Source organism: Thamnophis elegans, chromosome 9, assembly GCF_009769535.1.
Source record: "Thamnophis elegans isolate rThaEle1 chromosome 9, rThaEle1.pri, whole genome shotgun sequence".
NCBI classification, from domain to species: domain Eukaryota; kingdom Metazoa; phylum Chordata; class Lepidosauria; order Squamata; family Colubridae; genus Thamnophis; species Thamnophis elegans.
In genome coordinates, this window is record NC_045549.1 from 74,771,870 (window position 1) to 74,798,239 (window position 26,370).

General features: G+C 48.8%; 2 protein-coding genes across 4 annotated transcripts in view; one reads left to right on the plus strand and one right to left on the minus strand.

Annotated features, from left to right (window-relative positions):
* The first annotated feature begins 1,086 nt into the window (after positions 1-1,086).
* Positions 1,087-15,641, plus strand: WFS1 (wolframin ER transmembrane glycoprotein). Of its 2 annotated transcripts, XM_032224055.1 has the most exons (7): positions 1,087-1,168; positions 6,224-6,300; positions 7,791-7,935; positions 9,053-9,223; positions 10,372-10,455; positions 10,793-10,938; positions 13,624-15,641. In XM_032224055.1, the coding sequence occupies exons 2-7, from the start codon at positions 6,232-6,234 to the stop codon at positions 15,433-15,435; spliced, it is 2,427 nt and encodes an 808-aa protein (XP_032079946.1). In that variant the 5' UTR covers positions 1,087-1,168; positions 6,224-6,231; the 3' UTR covers positions 15,436-15,641. The 2 variants fall into 2 exon arrangements, with proteins under 2 accessions (XP_032079946.1, XP_032079947.1); XM_032224056.1 differs by lacking the exons at positions 1,087-1,168; positions 6,224-6,300; positions 7,791-7,935 and having other exon boundaries at positions 9,135-9,223; positions 10,367-10,455.
* A 2,088-nt stretch (positions 15,642-17,729) lies between these two features.
* PPP2R2C (protein phosphatase 2 regulatory subunit Bgamma) overlaps positions 17,730-26,370 on the minus strand; it is a 34,173-nt gene continuing 25,532 nt past the window's right edge. For both annotated transcript variants that reach the window (XM_032223562.1, XM_032223561.1), the window contains exons 4-9: positions 24,727-24,839; positions 23,956-24,133; positions 23,045-23,209; positions 20,634-20,803; positions 19,490-19,581; positions 17,730-18,669 (exon numbers count right to left, since the gene is read on the minus strand). In XM_032223562.1, the coding sequence (XP_032079453.1) occupies positions 18,378-18,669; positions 19,490-19,581; positions 20,634-20,803; positions 23,045-23,209; positions 23,956-24,133; positions 24,727-24,839 (1,010 nt within the window). In that variant the 3' untranslated portion in view covers positions 17,730-18,377. The remainder of the gene's footprint in view (positions 18,670-19,489; positions 19,582-20,633; positions 20,804-23,044; positions 23,210-23,955; positions 24,134-24,726; positions 24,840-26,370) is intronic.

Sequence of the window (26,370 nt, forward strand, 5' to 3'; positions counted from 1 at the left end):
AAGGCCAAGGGATGGGTGTGGCTAGCGCGAGTGGCAGGGGGCTGGACTAGAAGATCTCCAAGATCCCTTCCAGCTCTATTCTGATTATTGATTGATTGATTGATTGGAATGGTCTCCTACTTGAGCAGGGGGCTGGACTAGAAGATCGCCAAGGTCCCTTCCAGCTCTATTCTGATTGGTTGGTTGGTTGAAATGGTCAAGGGGCTCCTGCTTGAGCAGGGGGCTGGACTAGAAGACCTCCAAGGTCCCTTCCAGCTCTATTCTGATTATTGATTGATTGATTGATTGGAATGGTCTCCTACTTGAACAGGGGGTTGGACTAGAAGACCTCCAAGGTCCCTTCCATCTCTATTCTGATTGTTGATAGATTGATTAAATGATTGATTGGAATGGTCTCCTACTTGAGCAGGGGGCTGGACTAAAAGACCTCCAAGGTCCCTTCCAGCTCTATTCTGATTGTTGATTGATTGATTGATTGATTGATTGATTGGAATGGTCTCCTACTTGAGCAAGGGGCTGGACTAGAAGACCTCCAAGGTCCCTTCCAGCTCTATTCTGATTATTGAATGATTGATTGGAATGGTCTCCTACTTGAGCAGGGGGATGGACTAGAAGACCGCCAAGGTCCCTTCCAGCTCTATTCTGATGATTGATTGATTGATTGATTGATTGATTGATTGGAATGGTCTCCTACTTGAGCAGGGGGATGGACTAGAAGACCTCCAAGGTCCCTTCCATCTCTATTCTGATGATTGATTGATTGATTGGAATGGTCTCCTACTTGAGCAGAGGGCTGGACTAGAAGACCTCCAAGGTCCCTTTCATCTCTATTCTGACTCGGGGAAAATGCGGATTCCGGCTGGCAAACGACCCGAGGGGCTGGCAGGTTGAGACCAAGGGAGGGGCGGGGGATAACAGCCGAGAGAAAAGGGCTCGGGATCCCCCTCCCCAGCCCTCCCCAACCGGCCTTCGACGCTCCGCCGCCTCCCCGCCCTCCGTCCCGCCCGGCGAGGGGCCGTCCCGGCCGGGGAGGGAAGAGCTACCCAGCGGCGGCTCCTCCTCCCCGGGGAGCCCGCTCGCCTCCTTCCCGTCCGCGCAGGGAGGGCCAGCCGAGGAAGGGCCGGGAACCTTCGCCCTGCAGCGTGGAAGCAGCCGCCAAGCAAGCACGGTGGGTGGGTGGGCGGGCGGACGGGGGTCTCCCTCCATCGCTCTGGCTGCCCACCCTCCTGGATGCGCGTCTCCGCCGAGTTCGGGCACGCGCTGCGGGTCCCCGAGCCTTGGCTGCCTGCTGTCCGGGGACGGTGGGTGGCGGGGTTTGGGGAGGGGTCGCGGGAGACCCCCCCTGCGGGCGAAACTCCAGGCGGGGTTAAGGGGGGGGGCTGGGGCTGGCCGGCTGGAGGGCGGGGGTCCCTTCAGGGCTGCGTTGTGGGTTCCCGGGGCGCCTAGGTGGGCGAGGGTCGCGAGAGACCCCCGCGGGTGGGGTTGAAACGCCAAGCCGAGTTAAAGGGGGGACGGACGGACTGGGGCTGGCCGGGCGGGATGGGGGGTGGGGGAATGCGAAGCTGCAGAACACTTTAATTAAGTTAATGATGTTTGGGGAGGGGTCGCTAGAGAGAGACCCCCGCGGGGCTTTGATTCTTTTCTTCCTTTGCCTCTTCCTGGGGAAACTCCAGGCGAGATTGGGTGGGGGGAAACGGGGGTCCCTCCAGGGCTGGGGTGTAGGTTCCCGGGGCATCTAGGTGGGCGAGGGGTCGCGAGGGACCCCCGCGGGGGCTTTGATTTGGGGGGGGATTAAGCTGAGTAAAGGGGGGGGGCTAGGGCTGGCCGGGTGGGATGGGGGTATGCGAAGCTGCAGTTGCTTTAAGTCCCCCCCCCCCTCCAGAAAGGCAGAGGAAGCCCCCTCCCCATGGTCCCCGCCCCCCTCCCGTCCAGCTCTTCCAGTTGGCATCTGGCAAAAGGTTGCGGACGTCATTGCAACCAAGCGGGGAGGGGGGCGGCCAAAAGCAGCGACCCCCCCCTCCTCCAAGTGCCAAGCGTTTGCAAAAGCGGGAGGGGGGGCGACAATTCCCTCCTCCCCCGCCCCGTGATGGACGCAGGGCTGAATATTGGGAGAAGAGGAGGAGAGAGAGAGAAAGAGAGGGAGAAGGTGTTAAAAAGAAAAGAAAGGATGAGTAGGCAGTTGAGCCCATCCCTCTGGCCCCGTGACAGCTGCGGAGGGGGGGCACTTAGGGAGAAGGAGCGAGGGGGGGGGGGGTTGGTTGGGCTGGATAAACAGCCTGTCCCAGCACACCCTTAAAAGGGCCCGGAGAGAGAGAGTTACCCACTCAAAGTAAACCTCTTGGAGACAAGACAGATAAACAAGACTTGGAAGAGACCTTGTAGGTTCTTCCTTTGGGATGCTGGTTGGGTTCGGCTGATTCTAGAAGATCTCTAAACAGCAAGAGTGGTGGCGTATAAAAGAGGGAGAGAAAGAGGGGAGGAGGAAAGGAAGGGAGGGGGAGGGAGGGAAGAAAGGGAGGGAGGAAAGGAGAGAGGAAGGAAGGAAATGAGGTAGGGGAGAAAGAGGGAGGACGGGAAGGAAAGGGAGAGAGGAGGAAGGGAGGGAAGAAAGAGGGAGGGACAGGAACTAGAAGGAGGGAGGAGGGAGGGAGGAGAGGAGAGAGGAAGGAAGGAAATGAGGGGGGGAGGAGGAAAGGAAGGGGGAGGGAGGAAAGGGAGGAAGGAGAGGAGAGAGGAAGGAAGGAAATGAGGTAGGGGAGAAAGAGGGAGGGAGAGGGAGGAAAGGGAGAGAGTAGGAAGGGAGGGAAGAAAGAGGGAGGGAGATACAGAAACTAGAAGGTGGGAGGAGAGGAGAGAGGAAGGAAGGAAATGAGGGGGAGAGAAGGGAGAGAGGGAGGGAGAGAAAGAGGGGAGGAGGAAAGGAAGGGGGAGGGAGGGAAGAAAGAGGGAGGGAAGAAAGGGAGGGAGGATAGGAGAGAGGAAGGAAGGAAATGAGGGAGGGAGGGACAGGAACTAGAAGAAGAGAGGATAGAGATGGAGGGAGGAGAGGAGAGAGAAAGGAAGGAAGGAAATGAGGGGGAAGGGAGAGAGGGAGGAGAGAAAAGGGGGAGGAAAGAAAGGGAAAAGGTAAGGAGGGGGGAGGAAAGGAAGGAGGGAGGGAGGAGGGAAGAAAAGAGAGATGGGAAAGGAGGGAGAGAGGAAGGAAAGAAAGAGGGAAGGAGAGGCCTAAGTATGTCTACATTTCAAATTCACATTTCTAAATTTACATTTTAGAGCTGCCCTCTTAAGTCCTTCCACCTATTATTATTATTATTATTATTATTATTATTATTATTATTATTATTATTATTATTATTATTTAATAACCAAGGTTGCAGCCAAGCAGTTGAAAAACATGGCTGGATGCTGAGCCAGCCGCTTAAGGAAGGTTGAAAGGATGCTCTTATTTAATAGCTTTTCCCTTGGCGGCAGAACCGGGCTAAAGATTGGCATCCCAGCTGGCCAGAGGCCCATTTAAGGGCATGATGTGGTTTCTTAAGAGCGGCTCAGATGCTTTGGGGGGAGGGCGGGGGGGGGGCTCCTCCCTTGCACCTTGGTTGAAAAGAGCTCAGTTTCTATCAGAGGTAGGTTCCTATCAGTTCGGATCGATTCAGCCGAACCGGTAGTAATTTGGCAGCCTGGGTCACTGGAACCGGCAGCAACCTAGGCCGGCCACGCCCCCGAACCTCTTCTCCTACAGCGCCATCTTGATTTTTCATTCTGCGCATGTGCAGAACAATTTTTCATTGCAGAAATGTATCCCCCCCCTTTTCCAACATTTTGCGCATATACAGACTTATTTTAGGTGCAAATGCGCACCGAACCGGCAGTAATGCTGGTTTTTTTGCACACCGAGCCGGGAGTAATGCCAGCAGCAACCCACCCCTGGTTTAATCCCCCCAATTAAATTTAAGCAAACTCCGATTTAATTGTTCCATAATCCTGTTATTTTGGAGATGTGTTTGAAGTGACAGAACTGAGAAGCGGATATTTGGTGTAAACACTTTGGATCAGTTACATATTGCCGGTCGGATATTTAAAGTATTGATCTTCTTGGCAAAAGAAATTTAGATTGCTTAACAGTTGTGAAACGGCATTATATGACATTAAAATATTTTCAGATTTCACAAGTTGGTCTAGAGGCGGTCATGGCTAATCTTTTTTCTCCTTGCGGGATGAAATCACGCACACACATGCCCACACCCATAATGCAATGCCCCCGCCCCCTGCACATGCGCGTATCAAATCCCCTCCCACATGCCCCTACTCTTGTGTGCGACAGGGCCCCCAAGCACGGTCCCCCGACACATGCACACGTGACCCAGTGGTGAAATTCAAATTATTTTACTACTGGTTATGTGGGTGTGGCTTGATGGGCCTGGCATGGCTTTGTGGGTGTGGCAGGGGAAGGATACTGCAAAATCCCCCATTCCCTCCCGATCAACTGGGATTTGGGAGGCAGAGAATAGATGGGGGCGCGGCCAGCCAGAGGTGGTATTTGCCGGTTTTCCGAACTACTCAAAATTCCCACTACCGGTTCTCCAGAACCTGCTGAATTTCACCCCTGCCGTGACCCCCCCCCCCTCCTGTGCATGCAGGCACATCTTCCACATACGCGGCAGAGATCTGAAAGTCAGCTGGCCGGCAGGAGGCGCACGTGTGTGTGTTGTGAAGCTGAGCCAGGCGATGGCTCGCGTGCCATAGGTTCGCCATCACAGGCCTAGAGAGACGGTAGGAGCTAAACTCCCTAATTATTGTCTATATTGGGATTTCTGTCCTGGAAATAAGGTGGCAAGGTGTTCCCAAGGACAACAAACGACTGCAATTTCTCCCTTTAAGGTTGTTGGGCGTATCTTAGGATCCTAAATCAAGTCTACTTTTGGGTGTCGCCTGGCTGCTCAAGGCCATCCAAGGAAAAGATTTTGCTTAAAAGACTTCTCTTCCAAGGAGTGTGTCACCCTAGGAGGGCCGTCGCAAGCTGCTAAGTCCTGCCCAAAGGCCGGCACCCCGGACTGAGCAGATTGACACTCGAGGCCAGCTGTCTGCTTTGCCCTCTTGGTGACCCACTGGAGTCTAGAACTCTTCTGTCCTTGCAGTGGGGAGATCGATCACTGGGCTGTGAGTAAAGCTCTCTCTCTTTCTCTCTCTCTCTCTCTCTCTCTCTCTCTCTCTGTGTTTTTTTCTCTTTCGCTCTCTATTTCTGTTTCTCTCTTTCTCTTTGTCTCTCTCTTTCTCTTTCTATCTTTGTCTTTCTCTTTGTTTCTATCTTTCTCTCTCTTGTCTCTCTCTCTGTCTTTCTGTCTTTCTCTGTCTTTCTCTTTCTCTCTCTCTCTTCTCTCTCTCTCTTTCTTTCTCTGTCTTTCTCTTTCTCTCTTTCTCTTTGTCTCTCTCTCTCTCTCTGTCTCTCTTTCTCTGTCTTTCTCTTTCTCTCTCTATTTCTCCCTCTTGTCTCTCTCTCTTCTCTGCCTTTCTTTCTGTCTTTCTCTTTGTCTCTTGTCTCTCTCTCTTTGTCTTTCTCTCTCTCTGTCTTTCCCTCTTTCTCTTTCTTTTTCTTTGTCTCTCTTTCTCTCTCTTGTCTCTCTTGTCTCTCTCTCTCTCTCTCTCTTTCTCTTTCTATCTTTCTCTGTCTTTCTCTTTGTCTCTCTCTCTCTCTGTCTCTTTCTCTGTCTTTCTTTCTTTCTCTTTGTCTCTTCTCTCTCTCTGTCTTTCTCTCTCTCTGTCTTTCCCTCTTTCTCTGTCTTTTTCTTTGTCTCTCTTTTTCTCTCTTGTCTCTCTCTCTCTTTCTCTCTCTTTCTCTTTGTCTCTCTCTCTCTGTGTCTCTCTTTCCCTGTCTTTCTGTCTTTCTCTTTGTCTCTCTATTTCTCCCTCCTGTCTCTCTCTCTTCTCTGTCTTTCTCTTTGTCTTTCTCTTTGTCTCTTGTCCCTCTCTCTTTGTCTTTCTCTCTCTCTCTTTTTCTGTCTTTTTCTTTGTCTCTCTCTCTCTTGTCCCTCTCTCTCTTGTCTCTCTTTCTTTCTGTCTTTCTCTGCCTTTCTCTCTCTCTGTCTTTCTCTCTCTTTGTCTTTCCCTCTCTCTCTTTCTCTGTCTTTCTCATTCTTTCTCTCTCTCTCTTCGTCTCTCTCTCTTTCTCTTTCTTTCTGTCTTTGTCGTTCTCTCTCTCTCTCTCTGTCTCTTCTGGCTTGTTTAGGAATCACGATGGATGCTCCCGGATTTGAAGAACTGCTGGCCAGAGCAAAAGCTGGAGAACCGAAGTCGCAGACAGAGGTTATATTGTGCATGCTTTCTTACTGTCCTTACCTCTTTTTTCCCGTTAAACGTTTTAAGGAAATAATATAGACGAGGAGGCACCGAAAAGGAATAGGAGAGTAAAATAAAAACTAAGTAAACAAGGGCTTTAGATAGAGAAGTTTTCTTAGATATTACAGGTACTTCCTCAACTTACCACCACAATTGAGCCCCATGTTAAGCAAGACACTTGTTAAGTGAGTTTCACCCTGTTTTATGACCTTTCTCGCCCCATGTTGTTAAGTGAATTGCCGCAGATGTTAAATGAGTAACACGGTTGTTAAGTGAATCTGGCTTCCCTTATTGATTTTGAAGGTTGCAAAACGAAATCACGTGACCTTGGGTCTTAAGTACAGTATGAACCGGTTGCCATGCGTCTAAATTTTGATCACGTGACCACGGGAAGGCTGCAACCGTCGTAGGGGTGAAAAGCGGTCATAAGTCACTTTTTTCCACTGCTGTGGTCACTTTCAAAAGTCGCTAAATGAACTGCTGTAAATTGAGGACTACCTGTAAAAGAGTAAAATAATGACACTTATTATTTTGTATATTATACATAAAACTCCAGATTGGCGACAGGGAAGGGCATCGGGCCAGTAAACACTTGGCTGCATTCAGTTGCCCAGACTCCACCCCCACAAGGGATTATGGGGTCGTTAAAAGATGATGATATATGTTACGTTACGTTTTGTATTGTATTGTATTGTATTATTGTATTATTATATTATTATATTATTATATTATTATAATTATTATATTATTATATTATTATATTATTATATTATTATATTATTATATTATTATATTATTATATTATATTATTATATTATTATATTATTATATTATTATATTATATTATTATATTATTATATTATTATCATAATATCATAATATTGTATTGTATTGTATTATATTTATTATATTATATTATATTATATTTATTATATTTATTATATTATATTATATTATATTATATTATTATATTATATTATATTATATTATATTATATTATAATATTATATTATATTATATTATATTATATTATATTATATTATATTATATTATATTATATTATATTATATTATTATATTAAATATATATTACATTATACTACATTACATTACATTATAATATATTATTACATTATATTATATTATATATATTATTTATATTATATTATTTATATTTATTGTTTATATTTATTGTTTATATTTATTATATAATATTAGTATAACAAGGGCTCTAGAAGGCCATGGAGATGACAGTCTTCCTAGATATTACAGGTAGCCCTCGGTTTACGGCCACAACTGAGCCCAAAATGTCTGTCACTAAACGAGACATTTGTTGAGTGAGCTTAGCTCCGTTTTACGACCTTTCTTGCCCCGGTTGTTAAGCGAATCCCTGCAGTTGTTAAGCGAGGGACACATTTCCCCGATCAAAACAAGGGTTAAACCTTCGGTGTTTCACAGGTGGGGAAGCACTACCTGAAGCTGGCCGAAGAGCAGGATGAGGAGCTGAACAGCTGCAGCGCGGTGGAGTGGTTGATCCCAGCGGCCAAACAGGGGCAGAAGGAAGCCCTCCAGATCCTGCGAACCTGCTTGGCGGAAGGAAAAGGTAGGATCCCGCTTGAACGCACATGGGCGGCCCTCGACTTACAACAGTTAGCTGTTAGGCCTGCAGCCCTCTTTTCTTTTGGATCTTTAGCTTACTACGGTTTCTATTATTATTATACGGTTTCCCATAATAGAAAATAATTCTATTATTTTCTATTGTGGGAAAATGGGAGGGGGGAATTGTACGGAGCTAGATGCGATGTAGCCAAAACAAAATTCCTTTCTAGAAAGCCAAGGTCATTCTTTGTCTCTGCACCTGACCGGAACTGGATGGGTGGAAGCTGCCAGCATAGCAGTGGGAGATTGGACCATGGGATGGACTTGTGGGTGTGGGGGGGCAAGATCTTGAACTTCCAACTGGGTGGGGGGAAACCGGGAAGCTTTCAGATTCGGGTTTCCCCAGATGTGCCAACATGGCTCTCTTCATAAATTGGAACTTTGAGCAATACTTTGCCTTGGACTCTGATTTAATTTTGGATGCTGTTTCCGTCAGAGACCAACTCTCCACTCTGTAAAGCAGGATAGAAACCTCTGTAGCGTGGGTCTTGCAACTGGGGGAGTCAAATCTAACCTGTTGTGGCCCACCAATGACCAGTGGAGCTTGCAGTAGATTTGGACAGTGAGGAGGTTGGGGAGAAACATGGGCCAGTCCTGGAGTCCGGCAGTTATCAGCTGCCGTCAGAGTCAGATATCAGTGAGGCAGATGAACAGCTGGAGCCTGTTTCCCAGTGTGTGCATGCACAGAATTGCCAGACGGAGGGAACAGCTAAGGAACAAGGGTCGACTTGGGAGTAAGGCCACAGGTGGACGGTGAATGGCCCCTCCCAGAGGAAATAAAAGAGGAGCGAAAGGGGAGTGGAGTTTGCAGGAGACCATTAGTTCATTCCTGCATTCTTGCCAAGTATTGCAGCGTCTGAAAGATACCGGCCTGGCTACTCTCCAAGCCCGATAAAGGTCGGTAATTGTGAACTATCTGTGGGCCGGGATTTTGCTGGAGAGGAATTCACTGTCAATTAAGTAAAAGAGGTTTATTGGGATGAGGACTCGGCTTCGTGCTGCTGGGGAAGCCTAGATCAGAACATAACCTTTGCAATTTCCCCCCACCCCTTCTTCTTGAGGCATCACTTCAGAAAACGTGCAAGAAGTGAAACAATTGTTATCCGAGACGAATTTGGAAAGAGCGGTGAGAAAAGCAGCTTTGGTCATCTACTGGAAATTAAACCCGAAGAAGAAAAAGGAATTGGCTGTTTCAGAACTATTAGAAAATGTTGGAGAAGTGGACAGTGAGGGTCTGTATCATATATTTGCACGTTAAAGTTGTGTGCTGAACCAGAGTGGCTTGGGATGGCGAGACGGGTGCTTCATAAATTTAATAAATGACTTATAAGTATTCCTCGGCTTACAATAGTTTTTAGGGACCATTCAAAGTTGCAACGGGGCTGAAACAAGTGACCTAAGGGCCATTTTTTCACGATTACGAAGTAATTGTATCGTATCCTTGTTAAGGTAATGATGTTTTAATAGCTGGCCAGCTGCTGTAAGGCTGTCAACTGAGATGATGCAATGAGAATGAGCAGGGTTACTGCCACTTTAAGAGGCTGCCTATATAAGAGAGGCCCTGTGAAGGAAGTTTCTCTCTCTGGCTGACGAATTCTGGGGTGAAGCCCATCCATCTGAAAAGTGGCAGACATGGAATGTCAGTCCTCCAGGTCCAGGGGTGGGATCCTGCATCTTTCAATGAAGATTGTTCTGAGCATGTGCAGAACAAAAAATAAAGATGACGGCGCCCAGGATAGAACGTATCCGAGTTACTACCTATTCGGCCGAACTAGTTCGAACCTGTAGGAACCCACCTACTGCATTTTTCGGAGTATAAGACGCACCTTTTTCCCTTAAAAAAGAGGCTGAAATCTGGGTGCGTCTTATATACTGAATACAGTACATTTTTTTGCCTCCCGAAGCCCTGCCCCCTTCATCAAAATGGCCGTGCAGAGCCTGTAGGAGGCTTTCAGGGAGCTCCTGGGGGCTGGGGAGGGCAGAAATGAGTGAAAAACAGGATTTTTTTCCCCACCCCCTCCCCCAGGAGCACCCTATAAGCCTCCTAAAGGCTATTCATGCCCTTTTTTTGAAAAAAATAAATAAATAAAACCCAGGCCCGTTATCGTGAAAAGCGGGTCGTTTTGGGGAGGTTTGCAGAGTGCAAAAACTTTTTTTTTTAATTTGCCTCTTCAAAACCTTGGTGCGTCTTATACTCCGAAAAATACGGTATGTCCAGGTTATAATTGTATCAATTGGGCCTGCAAATGAGTGGGGTTCCTGGTCATGGGGAAAGGCACAGGAGGCTTTATATGTGTGTGTGTGGCTTTCATTTGTTTTAACTCTTTCGTGTCCGGCTTCCTGTTAAAACGCTCACACCTACCTGTGTTTCCAAGAACAGGCCAGGGAGACCAGCCCCCGGGACCACTTCCAAAGCCTGTCCAGAAGCAGAGAAGGATGCTGGAGAGATTGGTCAGCAGCGAAGGTAGGGAGCAGAGGTGTATTCAGCTGGTTCGGACTGATTTGCCTGAACCAATAGCAAAAATCGCGGGTCGGTGGGCCACCCACCTGCCCCGGGCTCTGTGCCGTCCTATTTAGGCACATTTTTGAGGCCGGGAACGTGTGCAGGAAGCGCACACGTGAGCAAAGCACATGCACGGAAGGCCGGGCGCATGCGTGGAAAGGGTGCACGCGGCGAACCGGTGGTAACAAAATGTGAAAAGCATCACCGGTAGGGAGGGCTGCCTGGTTGGGACCCTCTCGTTTTCCGCCTTACACTCAGGAGGAACCATATCGATATTTTTCTCTCGAATGCTTTTCAGCTAAGAACTATATGGCCTTGGATGACTTCGTTGAAATAACCAAGAAGTACGCCAAGGGTATCATCCCGTCAAGTATGATCCCTCAGGATGACGACGACGACGAGCTGACGGGAAAGAGCCCTGAGGAGCTCCCCTTCCAACAAAAGGTGAACGGCTGGAGGGCTCCGATGCCAAAGATGTCTTCCTCCACCCTTTTGCTCAGGGCAGGTGGAGGGCACACAAAGGACCCCCGAAAGGGTTCGAGTTCGAGTTTCGAGTTTAATAAAATTTGTATGCCACTCCCATTGGGACTCTGGGCGGCTCACAAGCAAGATAAAAAAGCTTATTTAAAAATGATAGATAAGAAATACAATGTTAAAAATTGACACACCATACAACCAGTCCAGTGGGGCTGGATATAATCAACAGCCCCAGGTCTGCCGGAACAGCCAGGTATTAGTGGCTTTACGAAAGGAGGGGAGAGCGGTAAGGGTCCGGATTTCTATGGGTAGGTCATTCCACAGGGCCGGCGCAGCATCAGAGAAGGCTCTCCCCCGAGGGGCCGCCAGCCGGCATTGTCCGGTCGATGGCACTCAGAGGAGGCCCAACCTGTGTGATCTTATTGGCCATTGGAGGGTATGTGGCAGGAAGCGGTCTCTCAGGTAGCCAGGTCCTAAACCATGTTGGGCTTTAAAAATAGCAACTTGCACCTTGAAGCACGTCCGGAGACCAATGGGGAGCCAGTGCAGCTCGCGGAGGAAGGTGTGACATGGGTGTACCTAGGTACACCCATTATCGCTCGCGCGGCTGCATTCTGGACCAACTGCAGTCTTCGAACACTCTTCAGGGGCAGCCCCATGTAGAGCGGTTTCCAGGGAGCAGCCCACAAAGGAAGGGAGAGCATGTCAAGCATGGATCAGGACTCCTCCATTGGGGAGTCTCCCGAAGGACCCGTTTCAGGTCCTAGGCGGTGGGGACACTGGGACCACCCAGCGTCAGGTGCGGAACCAAAGGTGGGTCTTATTGAGACCCCCCAACCGTATTTATGGGAGTGAAAGAGGGAAGAGCTTGCTTTGTTCAAATCCAGCCCATTGATCACTGAGTTGTGGTTAAGTGTGTTCTTCAGCTCCTGGGCAGCACCCTCCAGAGATCTATGTACCCCTTCACACCCACTTCCCAACCTTGGTTGGGCAACAGATTGGAGTGGGTGGGCCTTGGCTGCAGCCCCTTTGCAGATGTTCCTACCTTGGCTTTTTCTGATATCTTGTGGCTTGCCACTGGAGCAGAGGCCTCCAACACAGGTGGTATTCAGCTGGTTCGGATTGGTTCAGGTGAACCCATCGCGTCGACGGTCAGTTGGCCCCACCCTATGTTGTCCTATATTTCCGTCTTTCTGGCTCAGCTGATTCGCACGGCACAGCTGATTTGTTCGCCTCTGCTGTTCTGTTTACTAGGACTACCTTAGAAGGTCAACGTCAGGGTTCCAGATATCATCCAAAATTAAATCAGAGTCCAAGGCAGAGCTTTCCCAAAAGTTCCAATTTATTAAGAGAGACGCGTTGGCACATCTGCGGATATTTGGAACGCTGACATTCACCCGAATCTTCCCCTTCCTTGAACTTTTCGGGGTTGGGGATCCGCTTTCATGTCCGCCTGGGTGAAGTTGGGGCAATTGTGGACCTCGGATGCACCCGATGCTTAATCAGCATGTCGGTTGCGGAGCAGCTAGGCATACGCGCAAGACCCCTAAGCCATCCCATTTGGTTTGAGCAAGAGTGGATGGAACACTAATGGGAGGGGCCCCAGCCACGAAAATTACCGAAAATTTGAAGCAGCCTGAGCTTCAAATTGCTATGTTTTGAACGCTGCGCGCGATCACCGAACCGGTTGTTTAACCGATTGCACCCCACTCAGCCGGCTGAGGAATTCTGGGAGTTGAAGTCCACAAGTCTTAAAGTTCCCAAGGTTGGAGACCCCTGCAGTAGAGTAAAGAGGTAATTGTAATTGTAATTTAATAAATTTATATGCCGCCCAATCCTATAGGACTCCGGGCGGCTTACAAAGTACAAGACTAAAAAGATAAAAAGTTAAAAAATAGGGAAAGAGAAAACAGATTTAAAAGCAACACACCATACTCAATCTAGGTGGGGCTGGACCTCGTTCATGAGGTCAACAGCCCCAGGCCTGCCGGAATAGCCAGGTTTTAGTGGCTTTTCGGAAGGCCGAGAGAGTGGGAAGGGTCCGGATCTCTGCGGGTAGATCATTCCACAGGGCCGGCGCCGCTACAGAGAAGGCCCTCCCCCGAGGGGTCGTCAGCCGGCATTGTCCGGTCGACGGCACCTGGAGAAGGCCCAACCTGTGAGATCTTATCGGCTGTTGGGAGGTATGTGGCAGGAGGCGGTCTCGCAGATATCCAGGTCCTAAGCCATGTAGGGCTTTAAAGGTGATAACCAGCACCTTGAAGCGCGTTTGGAGACCAATAGGAAGCCAGTGCAGCTCGCGGAGGATAGGTGTAACATGGGTGTATCTAGGTACACCCGATATCGCTCGCGCGGCTGCATTCTGGACCAACTGTAGTCTCCGAACACTTTTCAAGGGCAGCCCATTGTAGAGCACCCCAGAGGTGCAGTTGGGCCTCTCTGTCCCCTTGGAAGATATCTTTGCAGTCACTCCCAACACGTTTATTTGTCTGAAGAGACAAAACAGGGCCTTGACAGGTGTTGTTTCAGAACTTGTTCAGAACTTGTTTCCTAGCTTAGCCAGCCCACCAGTCTCGTCCAAAAGGGCCTTTCGGGGTTCGTTTGCTCCTCTCTGCTGTTTGGGGTGACCTGTGTATTATCTTCTCTTTCTAGATCATCAAGTATCCCCTCCATGCCATCATGGAAATCAAGGAGCACCTGATCGAGGCGGCCTCCAAAGCTGGCATGCACTGGTTGTCCACCATCGTCCCGACCCACCAGATCAACGCCCTGGTCTTCTTCTTCGTCCTCAGCAACCTGACCATCGACTTCTTCGCCTTCTTCATCCCCCTGGTGATTTTCTACCTCTCCTTCGTTTCCATGGTGATTTGCACCCTGAAAGTCTTCCAGGACAGCAAAGCGTGGGAGAACTTCCGCACCCTCACGGACCTCCTGCTTCGTTTCGAGCCCGATCTGGATGTCGACGAGGCGGAGGGGAATTTTGGCTGGAATCACCTGGAGCCCTATTTCCACTTCCTGCTCTCGGTCCTCTTCGTCCTCTTCTCCTTCCCGATAGCCAGCAAGGAATGGATGCCTTGCTCCGAGCTGGCCACCATTTCCGTTTTCTTCATGGTGACGAGTTACATGAGTTTGTGCACCAGCGCCGAACCCTACACGCGAAGGGCCCTGCTGACTGAGGTGACTGCGGGGGCCCTCTGCCTGCTGCAAGGGGCCCCCGACCACTGGGGTTACGTGAAGCTCCTGGGTAAAACATTTTACACCCTTCCTCTTGGCAGCGTCCTGGTACTGAACCTCAGCCTCCCCTGCCTCTTGTTCCTGTACTTGTTTTACCTCTTATATCGCATGGCACGACTGAAGAAATTCAAGGGCATCTATTGCTACTTGGTTCCTTATTTGGTCTGCTTCATGTGGTGTGAGCTCTCCGTCGTGATTCTGCAGGAATCGACCAGCCTTGGTCTCCTTCGGGCTTCCGTGGGCTACTTCTTATTCCTCTTCGCCCTTCCGGTCTTAATGTTGGGTGTCGCCCTGATGGGTCTTTTCCAATTCTTAAGGTGGCTAATAACATTGGAACTGACCAAGATCGTGGTCACGCTCGCCCTCTGTGCGGTTCCTCTGCTCTTCCACATGTGCACGCGGGCCAGAGTCTCCGCAGTCGAAATGGTGACGTCCCTGACCAAGAGTTCAATCGTGAAGCTTATCCTGGTGTGGCTTTCAGCCATCGTCCTCTTCTGCTGGTTTTACGTCTATCGCTCAGAAGGGATGAAAGTGTACAATTCGACGTTGACGTGGAATCAGTACGGGTTTCTCTGCGGGCCCCGGGCTTGGAAAGAAACTAACATGGCGCGGACTCAAATTATATGCAGCCACCTGGAAGGCCATCGGGTCACCTGGACAGGGCGGTTCAAGTACGTCCGAGTCACCAGCATTGAGAACAGCGCCGAGTCCACCATAAATATGCTTCCCTATTTCCTTGGGGATTGGCTGAGGTGTTTGTACGGAGAAACGTACCCTGCGTGCGATCCCAGAAACGCCACCCTGGAAGAGGAAGAACTCTGCCGCTTGAAGTACTTGACCAAGCACCAGTGTCACATCAAGAGGTTCGACCGGTATAAATTCGAAATAACTGTGGGCATGCCGCTCGGTGGCGGGAATGGCAACCGGGCCCCCGAGGAGGACGATGTCACTAAGGACATTGTGTTGAAGGCCAGCAACGAGTTCAAGCAGGTGCTGCTGAACCTGAGGCAGGGCAGCGTGGTCGAGTTCAGCACCATCCTGGAAGGCCGCCTGGGGAGCAAGTGGCCGGTCTTTGAGCTGAAGGCCCTCTCCTGCTTGAACTGCCTGTCGAAGCTCTCCCCGGCGGGCCGGCATGTGAAAGTGGAACACGACTGGCGGAATACCGTTCAGAAAGCGTTCAGATTTGCCTTCAATTTTTTGTTCTCCCCTTTCCTGTCCGTTGCCTATTGAGCTCTGGTTGTTAACACCAGCTCTTGGTTTTTGCAATCAGATTTAATCAGGGGCGAAATGCTACTGGTTCAGATCGGTTCGCCTGAATCGGTAGGTTCGGCCGAACCAGTATTTACAACCATCAGCTGGACGACGATCAGCTGTGATGCGCGATTTATATTAGCTAGAATCGTCGGATTTCCTGCTTTCTAGCTAATCTAAATCGGGTGGCGCAGTGGATTCCCCCCTCCCTCAGCTGTTCTACTTACCTTTGCAGACTCGGAATGGCTTCAAAATATTCCTTTTTCAGTGCTGCGCGAGCGCACCTAAAAGCAGCAGACTCACTAAACCAATAGCAGACTTTGGAGGATTACACTGCTAGATTTAATGGCATTTAGTGCGGTACGTCATGCAGCCTAATAATATCTCTGCCTTGCTCAATGATCTGTACATCTAGAAGGACGCCGAGCGGCGTATTGATTGAAAGCATAATAAGCAGGATTTTCTAAAGAACTAACTTAGCTAACCAAAGATGCTAAAAACACAAGTTTGCCTTCTATTTATTCTCAATAATCGACTGTATTCCGCAGGTGAAGGACTCAGCTGTAATACTGACAATGATGTCAAAACGAGGGTACGTGATGAAGCCTGGGCACAAATGCTCCCATTTACGACTTGTGCCAGGCGCCACGAGACCAGGCTCAGGTGTGGGCGTCACCTTCCGTTCTCCCTTTGGTCCTAACTCCTTTGGTCCTAAATTCTCTGCCAATCATTAAATCCCACGAAGAGAATTGAAGTAATTCAACGGTACGATGGGGTGATACTTTTTTTTTTCCTGAGGAAGGGGCCTTTGTTCTGTTCCCCTCACCTTTTTTTCCCCCTCCACAAAGAAATGGTTTAAGGCGATAAGCACGATTGCTTAACTCTGGAAATGATAATGAACATCCGGATTTGAATCTGTCCTCCTGATCACAAGCATAAAATAATGATTTAAAAATATGGCACACTCTTCGCTGTCTTTTTTTCGGTCCCTTTATATCAGTGGTGGGTTCCGGCCGGTACGTCCCAGTACGGGCGTACCGGTGGCTGCTGGGAGCAGCAGCCATGGTACCGCAACAGTGCTTTGGAGGGCCCGCCCGCCTGCCCTCATTCCTTACCTGCATTTGCACATCCACGCGCAGTGTACGGCACCTGCACGATGCTCCGCCGAATAGCTGGAGCATCGCAGGGCAGTGGGTGCGCATGTGTGCATAGTGCCCATGCCCGTGGTGGACGTCCGGCACCGTCGCAGCATACCGGTTGCGACAGGATCCGGAATCCGAGGTGAGCCGAGGTGGCGCAGTGGTTAGAGTGCAGTACTGCAGGCTACTTCATCTGACTGCTATCTGCAGTTCGGCAGTTCAAATCTCACCGGCTCTGGGTTGACTCAGCCTTCCATCCTTCCGAGGACCCGGATTGTTGTTGGGGGCAATATACTGACTCTGTAAACCGCTTAGAGAGGGCTGAAAGCCCTATGAAGCGGTATATAAGTCTAACTGCTATTGCTAACCCACCACTGCTTTATATGCATATAGTACATTAATGTACCAGATTCCACACATCGTGCATGCCACAGCCACTGGAGATTTTGTAGCATGTCTCCTCTTTCTTTGGGGTCCTTCTGAGTCTCTTATCAGCCTGGTTTAAATAAAGAAAGAGCCAATTCATCATTATTCCTAATCATTCCTAATCATTAGGGTTTCTCTGAGAAAAATGGGGGGGGGGGAGACAGCAAATCAAAGAAATTTGCAAAAGCCCACCAGCATCCCAAGCCGCCTCTCCGCTCTTTGAATTGAGGATACCAATTCTGACATGCATATGAATATTAGCAGCTTGGGTTGGTATTTAGGCTGTCCGTTTGAGCCCCAAGCTGCCAATTTGCCTGCAAACATTTCGTTGCCATTCGAGGAGACGTCGTCCGTGTGCTTTGAATTCAAAACCTTTGCAGCCAAATCGCCCAGCTAGGAGCTCAAACCGACAGCCTAAATACCAATTATATTTTAAGAGTTTAGTTTCCCTGTTTTAAGATGGTTCTCAAGGCCGTGCTGGCGTAGCAGGATGAAGCTGGGTGCCGTATATTTACCCCAGCATCACGTTGGGGTTTTGACCTCCGATCACAAGGACGGTGTCGAACAACCTTCTTCTGGACTGAGTGGCTTTCCAGCCACCTTGTGAATACCCAAGAGCAGGGGTGTCAAACTCGATTTCATCGAGGGCCACTTCAGGGTTGTGTTTCACCTTGGGAGGGCCAGAGTGGGCATGGCAGGGTAGGTGTGGCCAGCTCGACGTCACGTGTTGGGCGTGCCAGTGATGGCCCGAGCACTCTGCCAGAAAAAAACAGGCTCCCGATCTCCGTTTTCAGCTTGGACGGTCTCCTGCAATCCTCTGCCAGTGAAAGCGGAGCTTGGGAGGGCCCTCCACAACCCTCGCGAGCTCTGTTTTTGGCTGCGGCAGCCTCCTGCAACCCACCCAATCTCCATTTTCGGATGCACCGCAGGCGCTCCTTCGTGGTTTCCAGGGCTGTCCCGTGGGCCAGATCTAAGCACCCCGCGGTCCGGATCCAACCCCTGGGCCTTGAGTTTAACACCTCTGCCCAAGAGTCTTTCAGTAACCACAATAAAATGACGAGTAATGAAACAGACGCCAGCCACCTGGTCATATGGAGAATTTATTTTTGAGATGACTGTATGGCGGTTGCAATGAATTAAAATATAGAGTGGTCGCCAAAAGACTGGGTGGTGGGCCATGGAATAATTAATCCACTTCCATCTTATTGCTACAGACATTTATTGGGCAGTAAGCCCTGTCGATTTGCAGAGTGTTTACTTCCCAATAAAGGCCTTTCTCCCATCAAGCAAATAGCGTTAAGGGTCCAAACACGTCTCTCTCTCTCTCTCTCTTTCTCTCTCTCTCTCCAGTGGGACCTAATGCACTTCCATGTTCATTTTGTCTTGAAAGATATACAGATTGTTTGTGGCCGCAATAGCAATGATGTTCTCCGTGGGGTGCCAGGCGGTGTGCAAAATTTTTTGGGTGAAGTCCAGGCTGTCGGCGCTGATATCGTCTTTCCGCCGCTTGCCCCCGGCACAAACACGGCGAGGTTTCAGGATCGCCCGAGGCTTGCTGTTCTCGCGGGAGGCCTCCAACGTCACGTCACGCTTCGTGTTTCGGTCGAACATTCGGAAAAAATTGTTGTAGGCCCCGGTCATGATGACGCTGTAGAGTAGAGGAAGAAGAGAGCAGGGAGATTAGTTAGCTGGCCAGGAAGGAGGGGAAGTTCCCGGTGCTGCAACCCTCGCCCCATGCCAGCGTGGCTTGTGCATAACACTTCGATAGGTGACGTCTGCAGGGAGAAAATGTAAGGCAGGACTGTCAAATTCAATGCGGAATTGCAGGCTGACTGCTGACTGCCAGCCGTTCGATCCTGAGGGGCTCAAGGTTGACTCGGCCTTCCCAGGTCGGTAAAATGAGGACCCAGATTGTTGGGGGCCAGAGGCTGACTCTGTAAACCTCTTAAAGGGGGCTGTAAAGCACTGTGAAGCAGCATATAAATCTGCTATTGCAATTTTCCTTCCTTCCTTCCTTCCTTTTCATTTCCTTTCTTCCTTCTTTTCCCCTCCCTCCCTCCAGGCGGTTTGATTGCAGTGTTGTAGGCTAATTCTGCCAACTACCAGAAGTTTGATCCTCAGCAGCTCAAGGTTGTAAAACGAGGACCCAGATTGTTGGGGGCAATGTGCTGACTCTGTAAAACTCTTAAAGCACTGTGAAGCAGTATATAAATCTGCTCTTGCAATTTTCCTTCCTTCCTTCCTTCCTTCCTTCCTTTTCATTTCCTTCTTTCCTTTTCATTTCCTTCCTTCCTTCTTTCCCCCCTCCCTCCCTCCCAGTGGTTTGATTGCAGTATTGCAGGCTAATTCTGCCGAGTACCAGCAGTTCAATCCTGACAGGCTCCAGGTTGTAAAACAAGGGCCCCAGATGGTTGGGGGCAAGAGGCTGAGCCTGTCAACTGCTTAGACAGGTGCTGCCGATATCTTACCTGTCAGACCCATTCCATGCACATTCAAATTTGTCAAAAATGCAGTCGTTTTCGTAGAGCGAACACAACTTGCTTCTAAGGTAGTCATGAACCTGTTTGGTGGAAAAAAGAAGGGGGTCATTATTGAAAGTCAGACTATTTATCCGTAGTCCTTGCAGCCTTAACATCCCCGTCCAAATCCCATTGCGATATCTTCCCTATGGACAGAGGGGGAAAATGTTTAGATGCAATTCTATTTCAGACGGTGTGGTTTTAAAAAAAAAGAAATTAGTATCATTTTTTATTTAAATCGATTGGTTGCCTAACTCCCGAAGAGAAGTTTCTGTTCTAAGGATAAATCTTCATTTGATCCCTAAATCTGTGTTCATTGATATATAGATAGATATAGATAGATAGATAGATAGATAGATAGATAGATAGATAGATGATAGATTAGATAGATAGATAGATAGATAGATAGATAGATAGATAGATAGATAAAGAAAGAGGGTGGGAGGGAGGGAAAGGGAGAGGGAAAGGGAGAGAAGAGAGGGAGAGAGGAAGGAAAAGGGAGAAAGAAAGAGGAGAGAGGGAGAGAGGGAGGGAAAGAGGGAGGGGAGGGAAAGGGAGGGGGAAAGGGAGAGGAGAGAGGGAGAGAAAGGAAGGAAAAGGGAGAGAGGAAAGAGGAGAGAGGGAAAGAGGGGAGGGAAATGGAGAGGGAAAGAGAGAAGAGAGCGGGAGATGAAGGAAAAGGGAGAGAGGGAAAGAGAAGAGAGGAAGGAGGGAGGGCAAGAAAGGAAGGGAGAGGGAGAGAGGGAAAGAGGAAGGGGGAGAGGGAGAGAGGGAAAGAGAGAGAGAGAGGGAGAGAAAGGAAGGAAAACGGAGAGAGGGAAAGAGGAGAGGGAGAGAAAGGGAAGGAGAGGGAAAGGGAGAGAAAGAGGGAGGGGGAACTACTGGTCTTCTCTTGCTTCAGTCCAGTCAAAGGTTCATTGTCAACAATGGTGTAGGTGGGCTTCAGTGGGGGGGAAAAGCAGCCCCCATCCCAACCCCTCTGGGACAGAACAATTCTTATGTCGCCAGATCTCTTTGGCACAACGACGCAGTAACCCATAGCCACTCCCATCACTCTCATGGCATGGCGCATAAAAAGACACGGGGAAAATACCTGATATATTTCTATAGGCTTTGTTTCCATATTCAGATCCCAAACTTTGACAGTGAGGTAATCCCTCGCTAGCAGGTAGCGCCCGCTGTGGCTGAATTTCACATCTGACACCGAAGAAATGATTTCCGAGAAAAAGGAACGGCTGCTGGGATCTTCTGGTTCTTCAAAAACTGGGGAAGGAATGAGAGGAAGGAAGGGAGGAGAGAGGGAAGGAGAAGAGAAGAGAAAGGGAGGGTGGGAGGGAGGGAGGAAGGGAGGAAAAAGAAAGGGAGGGAGGAAGGAAGGAAAGAGAGGGAGGAAGAAAGGAAGGAAAAAGAAAGGGAGGGAGGACAGAAGGGGAGGAAGGAAGGAAGGAAAGGAAGGAGAGGGAGGTAGGAAAAAGAAAGGGAGGGAGGATGGAAGGGGAGGGAGGAAGGAAGGAAAGAAAGAAAGGGAGGAAGAAAGGGAGGAAAAAGAAAGGGAGGGAGGACAGAAGGGGAGGAAGGAAGGAAGGAAGGAGAGGGAGGTAGGAAAAAGAAAGGGAGGGAGGATGGAAGGGGAGGGAGGAAAGAAGGAAAGAGGGAGGAAAAAGAAAGGGAGGGAGGACAGAAGGGGAGGGAGGGAAGAAGGAAAGAAGGAAGGAGAGGGAGGGAGGGAGGAAAAAGAAAGGGAGGGAGGATGGAAGTGGAGGAAGGAAAGAAGGAAAGAGAGAGGGAGGAAGAAAAGGAGGAAAAAGAAAGGGAGGAAGGGAGGACGAAAGGGGAGGAAGAAAGGAAAGAAGGAAGGAGAGAGAGGGAGGGAGGAAAAAAGAGAGGGAAGGGAGGGAGGAAGGAAGTATGTCACATTTCTACACAGCTGCTTTTTCCACAACATTTAACATTTCTCATTTTGTGAAGTATTTTGCATATTTCCACTTGAAATGCACATTAAAAGGACGCCTCTCCTCCAATTCACACTTGGTGGTGTGGAGTCCGTCTCTTGTCAAAAGTTCCTCCGCTCAAAAACGGGTCTCGTGATCAAACCGGACTAACCATTCCCATCACTCTACAGCAGGGGTGGGGTCAAACTTAATGTCATCACATTGTCATCCCGTGACGTATCGTGACTTTCCCCCCTTCACTAAAAAGGGGTGGGCGTGGCCAGCGGGTGATGCATCCAAGGGGTGAAATGCTCTGAAGTCTGCTACCGGTTCGCTTCGCAGGCGCTAAGAAGCCTTTTCTGAGTCTGCAAAGGTAAGCGAACGGCGAGCGGGGGTGGGGGTGGGACAGCTGTGCCACGTAATTTAGATTTGCTAGAATCTAGCAGTGAAATGTTACCAGTTTGGGCCAGTTCGCCCAAACCGGTAGTAAAAAATGCTACCGGTTCAGGTGAAATGGTAGTCAGCTGTGCAACAATCAGCTGTGTCGCGCAATTTATATTCACTAGAAATTTCACGGCACAGCTGATTGTTGTACAGCTGATCATCGGAACCTTTTAGTTCTGATGATCAGCTGTGCAACAATCAGCTGTGCCATATGATCATCTGAATTTCTTAAAATCTTTTTTAAAGCATTTTTAAAATCCTGGTTCGCCCAAACCTGTAGAAAAAAGAAGGCTTTAAAAAGTTTTTTTTTAAGTTCCAACGATCAGCTGTGCAACAATCAGCTGTGTCGCATGATCATCTGAATTTTTAAAAAACTTTTTAAAGCATTTTTTTAATACCGGTTCACCCAAACCTGTAGTAAAAAAAATGCTTTAAAAAGTTTTTTTAAAGTTCCAATGATCAGCTGTGTAACAATCACCTGTGCCACACAATTTCTAGTGAATATAAATCACGTGGTACAGCTGATTTGTTGCATAGCTGACTACTGGTTTGCCTGAACCGGTAGCATTTTTTACTACTGATTCGGCTGAAGCAGGCCGAACCAGTAGCATTTCACCGCGGATGCATCTGGCCTGTGGGCCATGAGTTTGATACCCCTGTTCTCTTGGCCACAAGAGAGGAAGTAAACATGGATCTTTGCTCAATAGCTACCGTTGCAAGCCTCTTTTTCCATTTAAAGAAAGCGTCTGGTGAGACGTTTGTAATAATTGCAAATCTGGCCATCCCCCATCTTGCGGCTGAGACGGGACCGACTCAGATACCCTCGTCCTTGTCGAGTCACAGGAAGAAAAAGTTAACCCAAGAACCCTTTGGATGTCCTCCCAACAAAAAGTCCTGCCATGCTCTTCCACCCCACTGAAAGCTCAAGAAGGCAGCTCTGCAACTGGAAGCGGGTTCACATAATTGCACCACCAGTTCACCGCACACCAAAAATGTGAGTGTGTGCATGTCGACGCACGGCTTAGAAAACGTGGCTAAATAGGACAAAATAGCGCTGGGGCAGGTGGGCACTACCGGTTCGCCCGAACTGGTCCGAACCAGCTGAATACCACCACTGTCCGTAACCTACTCTTGAAATGCTTGTCGCAGAGCGCCGAGGCCCTCATGTCGCACAGCCGGAGGGAACCCTTGCTGCTGCTGTAGACGAAGAGGTTGCAGTGGTGGGGATGGAACTCCGAGGCTGTGATGACTTCAGTCAAGTCCTCCATGTTGTCGGGTTTGATGTCCACAATGTCTGCGTTGGGAAGGCCGGTTAAGGAAACTCATCGCCAGGCTCCGGCAATCAAGAATTTCTTGGGAACAGTCTCAAGCAGACGCTTCATTGCTACGTGCCTATATTACAAGAATCTTGCCAGGCTGGAAGGAGGGAAGGCTGAGTCTTGACAACCCCAACAATCTGGGTCCTCGTTTTACCAACGTCAGAAGGATGGAAGGCTGAATCAACCTTGAGCCAGTCAGAATTGAACTGTTGGCAGTGGGCAGAGTCAGCCTGCAATACTTTATTCTAACCACAGGCAAGCAGGGAGGCAGGGTGGGAGGGAGGAAGGGAGGGAGGGAGGAAGGAAGAAAGGAAGGAAGGAAGGAAGGAAGAATGGAAGGAAGGAAGGTTAATAGCAGTAGCACTTAGACTTATATACCGCTTTACAGTGCTTTACAGCCCTCTGTAAGCGGTTTACAGAGTCAGCGTCTTTTCCCCAACAACCTGGGTCCTTATTTTACCCGCCTCGGAAGGCTGCAGGGCTGAGTCCACCTTTGAGCCTGGTGAGATTCAAACTGCCAAATTTCAGGCAGCCAGCAGCCAGCAAGAGGTAGCCTGCAGCCTAACCACTGCGCCACCACGGCTCTTAGCGTTTATGGGCACAATGGAGAAATGGAGAGTGCTTTGTACGGGACACCGGTGTTTGTTTGCATCTGAGGTGTCCGAAATCTACGGGCGACCCCCACCTCTCCCAGGATCAGGGGAATGACGCCAAAGGATACTGAAGCTCCGGTCGGTAATGGCTAAGTGCCAAAGGTTAATCCTGAGATCGTCCGCAGACATGTAAGTCTCACAATCGCTGTTGACCGAAATGGAATTCACGTGGTAGGTGTGGCCATTGGCGAAAACTTTCCTGGGGCTGACTTCAACCATCAAGTCCGTGGGCTTCAGCACAGGCACCTGTAGAAAGAAACACAACAGGTTTTGTCTTCGAGGGGCTTTTGAAGGGAGCGTACCGTACAGGTAGCCCTCGACTTAACAACAGTTCGCTTAGGGAGCAATGTTCCCTCTAAGCTGTGCGGCTGCGCGGTTGCACACGTGACAAGAAAATGCCGAACGGCAGTTTCCATCCTGGCCCGTCGCTGCGGAATCGAAGTAAGTTCTGAGAGGTTGCAAAACCCGAACAACAAAAGTTGAGAAGGACGAGTACTGCAAAATCCCCATTCCTTCCTGAGGAGCTGGGACTTGAGAGGCAGAGAATAGATGGGGGCGTGGCCAGCCAGAGGTGGTATTTGCCGGTTCTCCGAACTACTCAAAATTTCCGCTACCCGTTTTCTGGAACCTGTCAGAACCTGCTGAATTTCACCCCTGGTGGGATCCCCTTTTGCGACCTGGCAAGGAAAGTCGTAAAACGGGACAAAACTCAGATTGTCCAGACATTTCCCCCCTATAAATAAATACCCGGGCAAGGCTGGATTATCAGCCAGTTTTAAATAAAAGAATTACAATTTAAACAAGGGGGAAAAAAAACCCCAAAAATTCCAAGCACCCACCTGAAGTGAAGTCACCATGGATAATTCCTTGAGCTTTCCTTCCTCGTCTTTTAAATTATATCCCTCGGGTTTCTTATCTCGCTCGGTGATCTTCCACAATTTAATAGTTTTATCTTCAAACAAACCAAAAAGCCATCGTAGTTACGAAAAAACACAAAGTGTCACAACTTTGTTTTTTTTAACACAATACAGGTATTAATTGACTTACAAGAAGTTCATTTATGGACCGAAGTTACAAGGGCACTGAAGAAGATTGAAATGCCAACTCAATTTTATGACCATGTTTCACACCTCCGACCGATGCAGCCTTCCCATCGTCATGTGGTCAAAATTTGGACACTTGGCAACTGACTCACATTTATGACCATTGCCCCGTCCCAGGGTTACATCCTCACCTTTTGCACAGGCTAAAGCCGGATTCGCTTAACCACTGGGTTACTTACATAACAATGGCAGCGATTCGCTTAACGTCAGTGCCAAGAATGGTCGTAAAACAGGGCAAAATTCAGTTATCAAACTGTTTCACTTAAGCAGTGGAAATTTTGGGCTCAATGGCAATTGTAAGCCGAGGATTCGCTGTACTTAGCAAATTTATTTTTTTGTCTTGTGTGGTTGTTTTCATTTATTGCCTGTTTTAAATAGGGTTTTTTTTAAAAACGAAACATTAGAAGGATGTTTCTAGCACAGATGTTCATTAGTCATGGCTAGAAGTAAACCTATAGGAAATGTATGGGAATACCTGGTGGATTTTGGAGGGTCTTTCTTTCTTTCTTTCTTTCTTTCTTTTTTGCATTTTCAAAACACTTCTTTTATTTTTTTTATCCCCAAGTACGTCTATCCTGCTATGTAAAAGAATTTTGGAAGTCACAGTCATTGTACAGATCTTCTAAAAAATTCCTTTGATTGGGAGGTTTCACTGCAGGGACATGACAGCCGGATGAAGTTGAGGCGAAGGGAAATTTCTTTTTGTCTCCTTGACAACTTTCCAAGAACTCCAATGGTCATTTGAAGAATCAAAAAGGAGGGAGGGGGAGGGAGGAGGGCTGTTCTGACCTAGACTTCTCGAGAGCCTGAAGCAAACTCCTTGTCCCGACAAAAAAAACCCCTTTTTATTAATTGACTGTGAATTCTGCTCATTCACATCCAGCAAAGTCTTTCGAGGGAGGATTTACGGTCACAGACCTTCTCTGGCTTGGAAAGCTGCCAGGCCGAGATCTGCAAAACTTGGCAAGGAGTCTCAGAGAGTCATGAATCAATTAAGCGAACTAATTGTCTCCTGCAAACTCCACTCCCCTTTTGTTCCTCTTTTGTTTATTCTGGGAGGGGCCATTCATCGTCCACCTGCAGGCCACTTGGAGGTTTGTCTGCCTCCTCAGGGTCACCTGATTGGTGCAAATGGGTGTGGACTCCACAACACAAGTCCTTTCAACAGCTCCAAGAAGGCTCCACGCCCATTTGCACCACTCAGGTGACCCTGAGGACACAGACACACCTCCAAGTGGCCTCAACGACCCTCTAAAAAGGATGCAAATGACCAGCTGCCTGCAAGTATTATCAATCCTTCATTCCCCACCATCCAGCCAGAGCTGAAGAAGCTTCTTGGATGAGAAGTAAAACATCTTTAAAAAAGACACAAATCTCCAA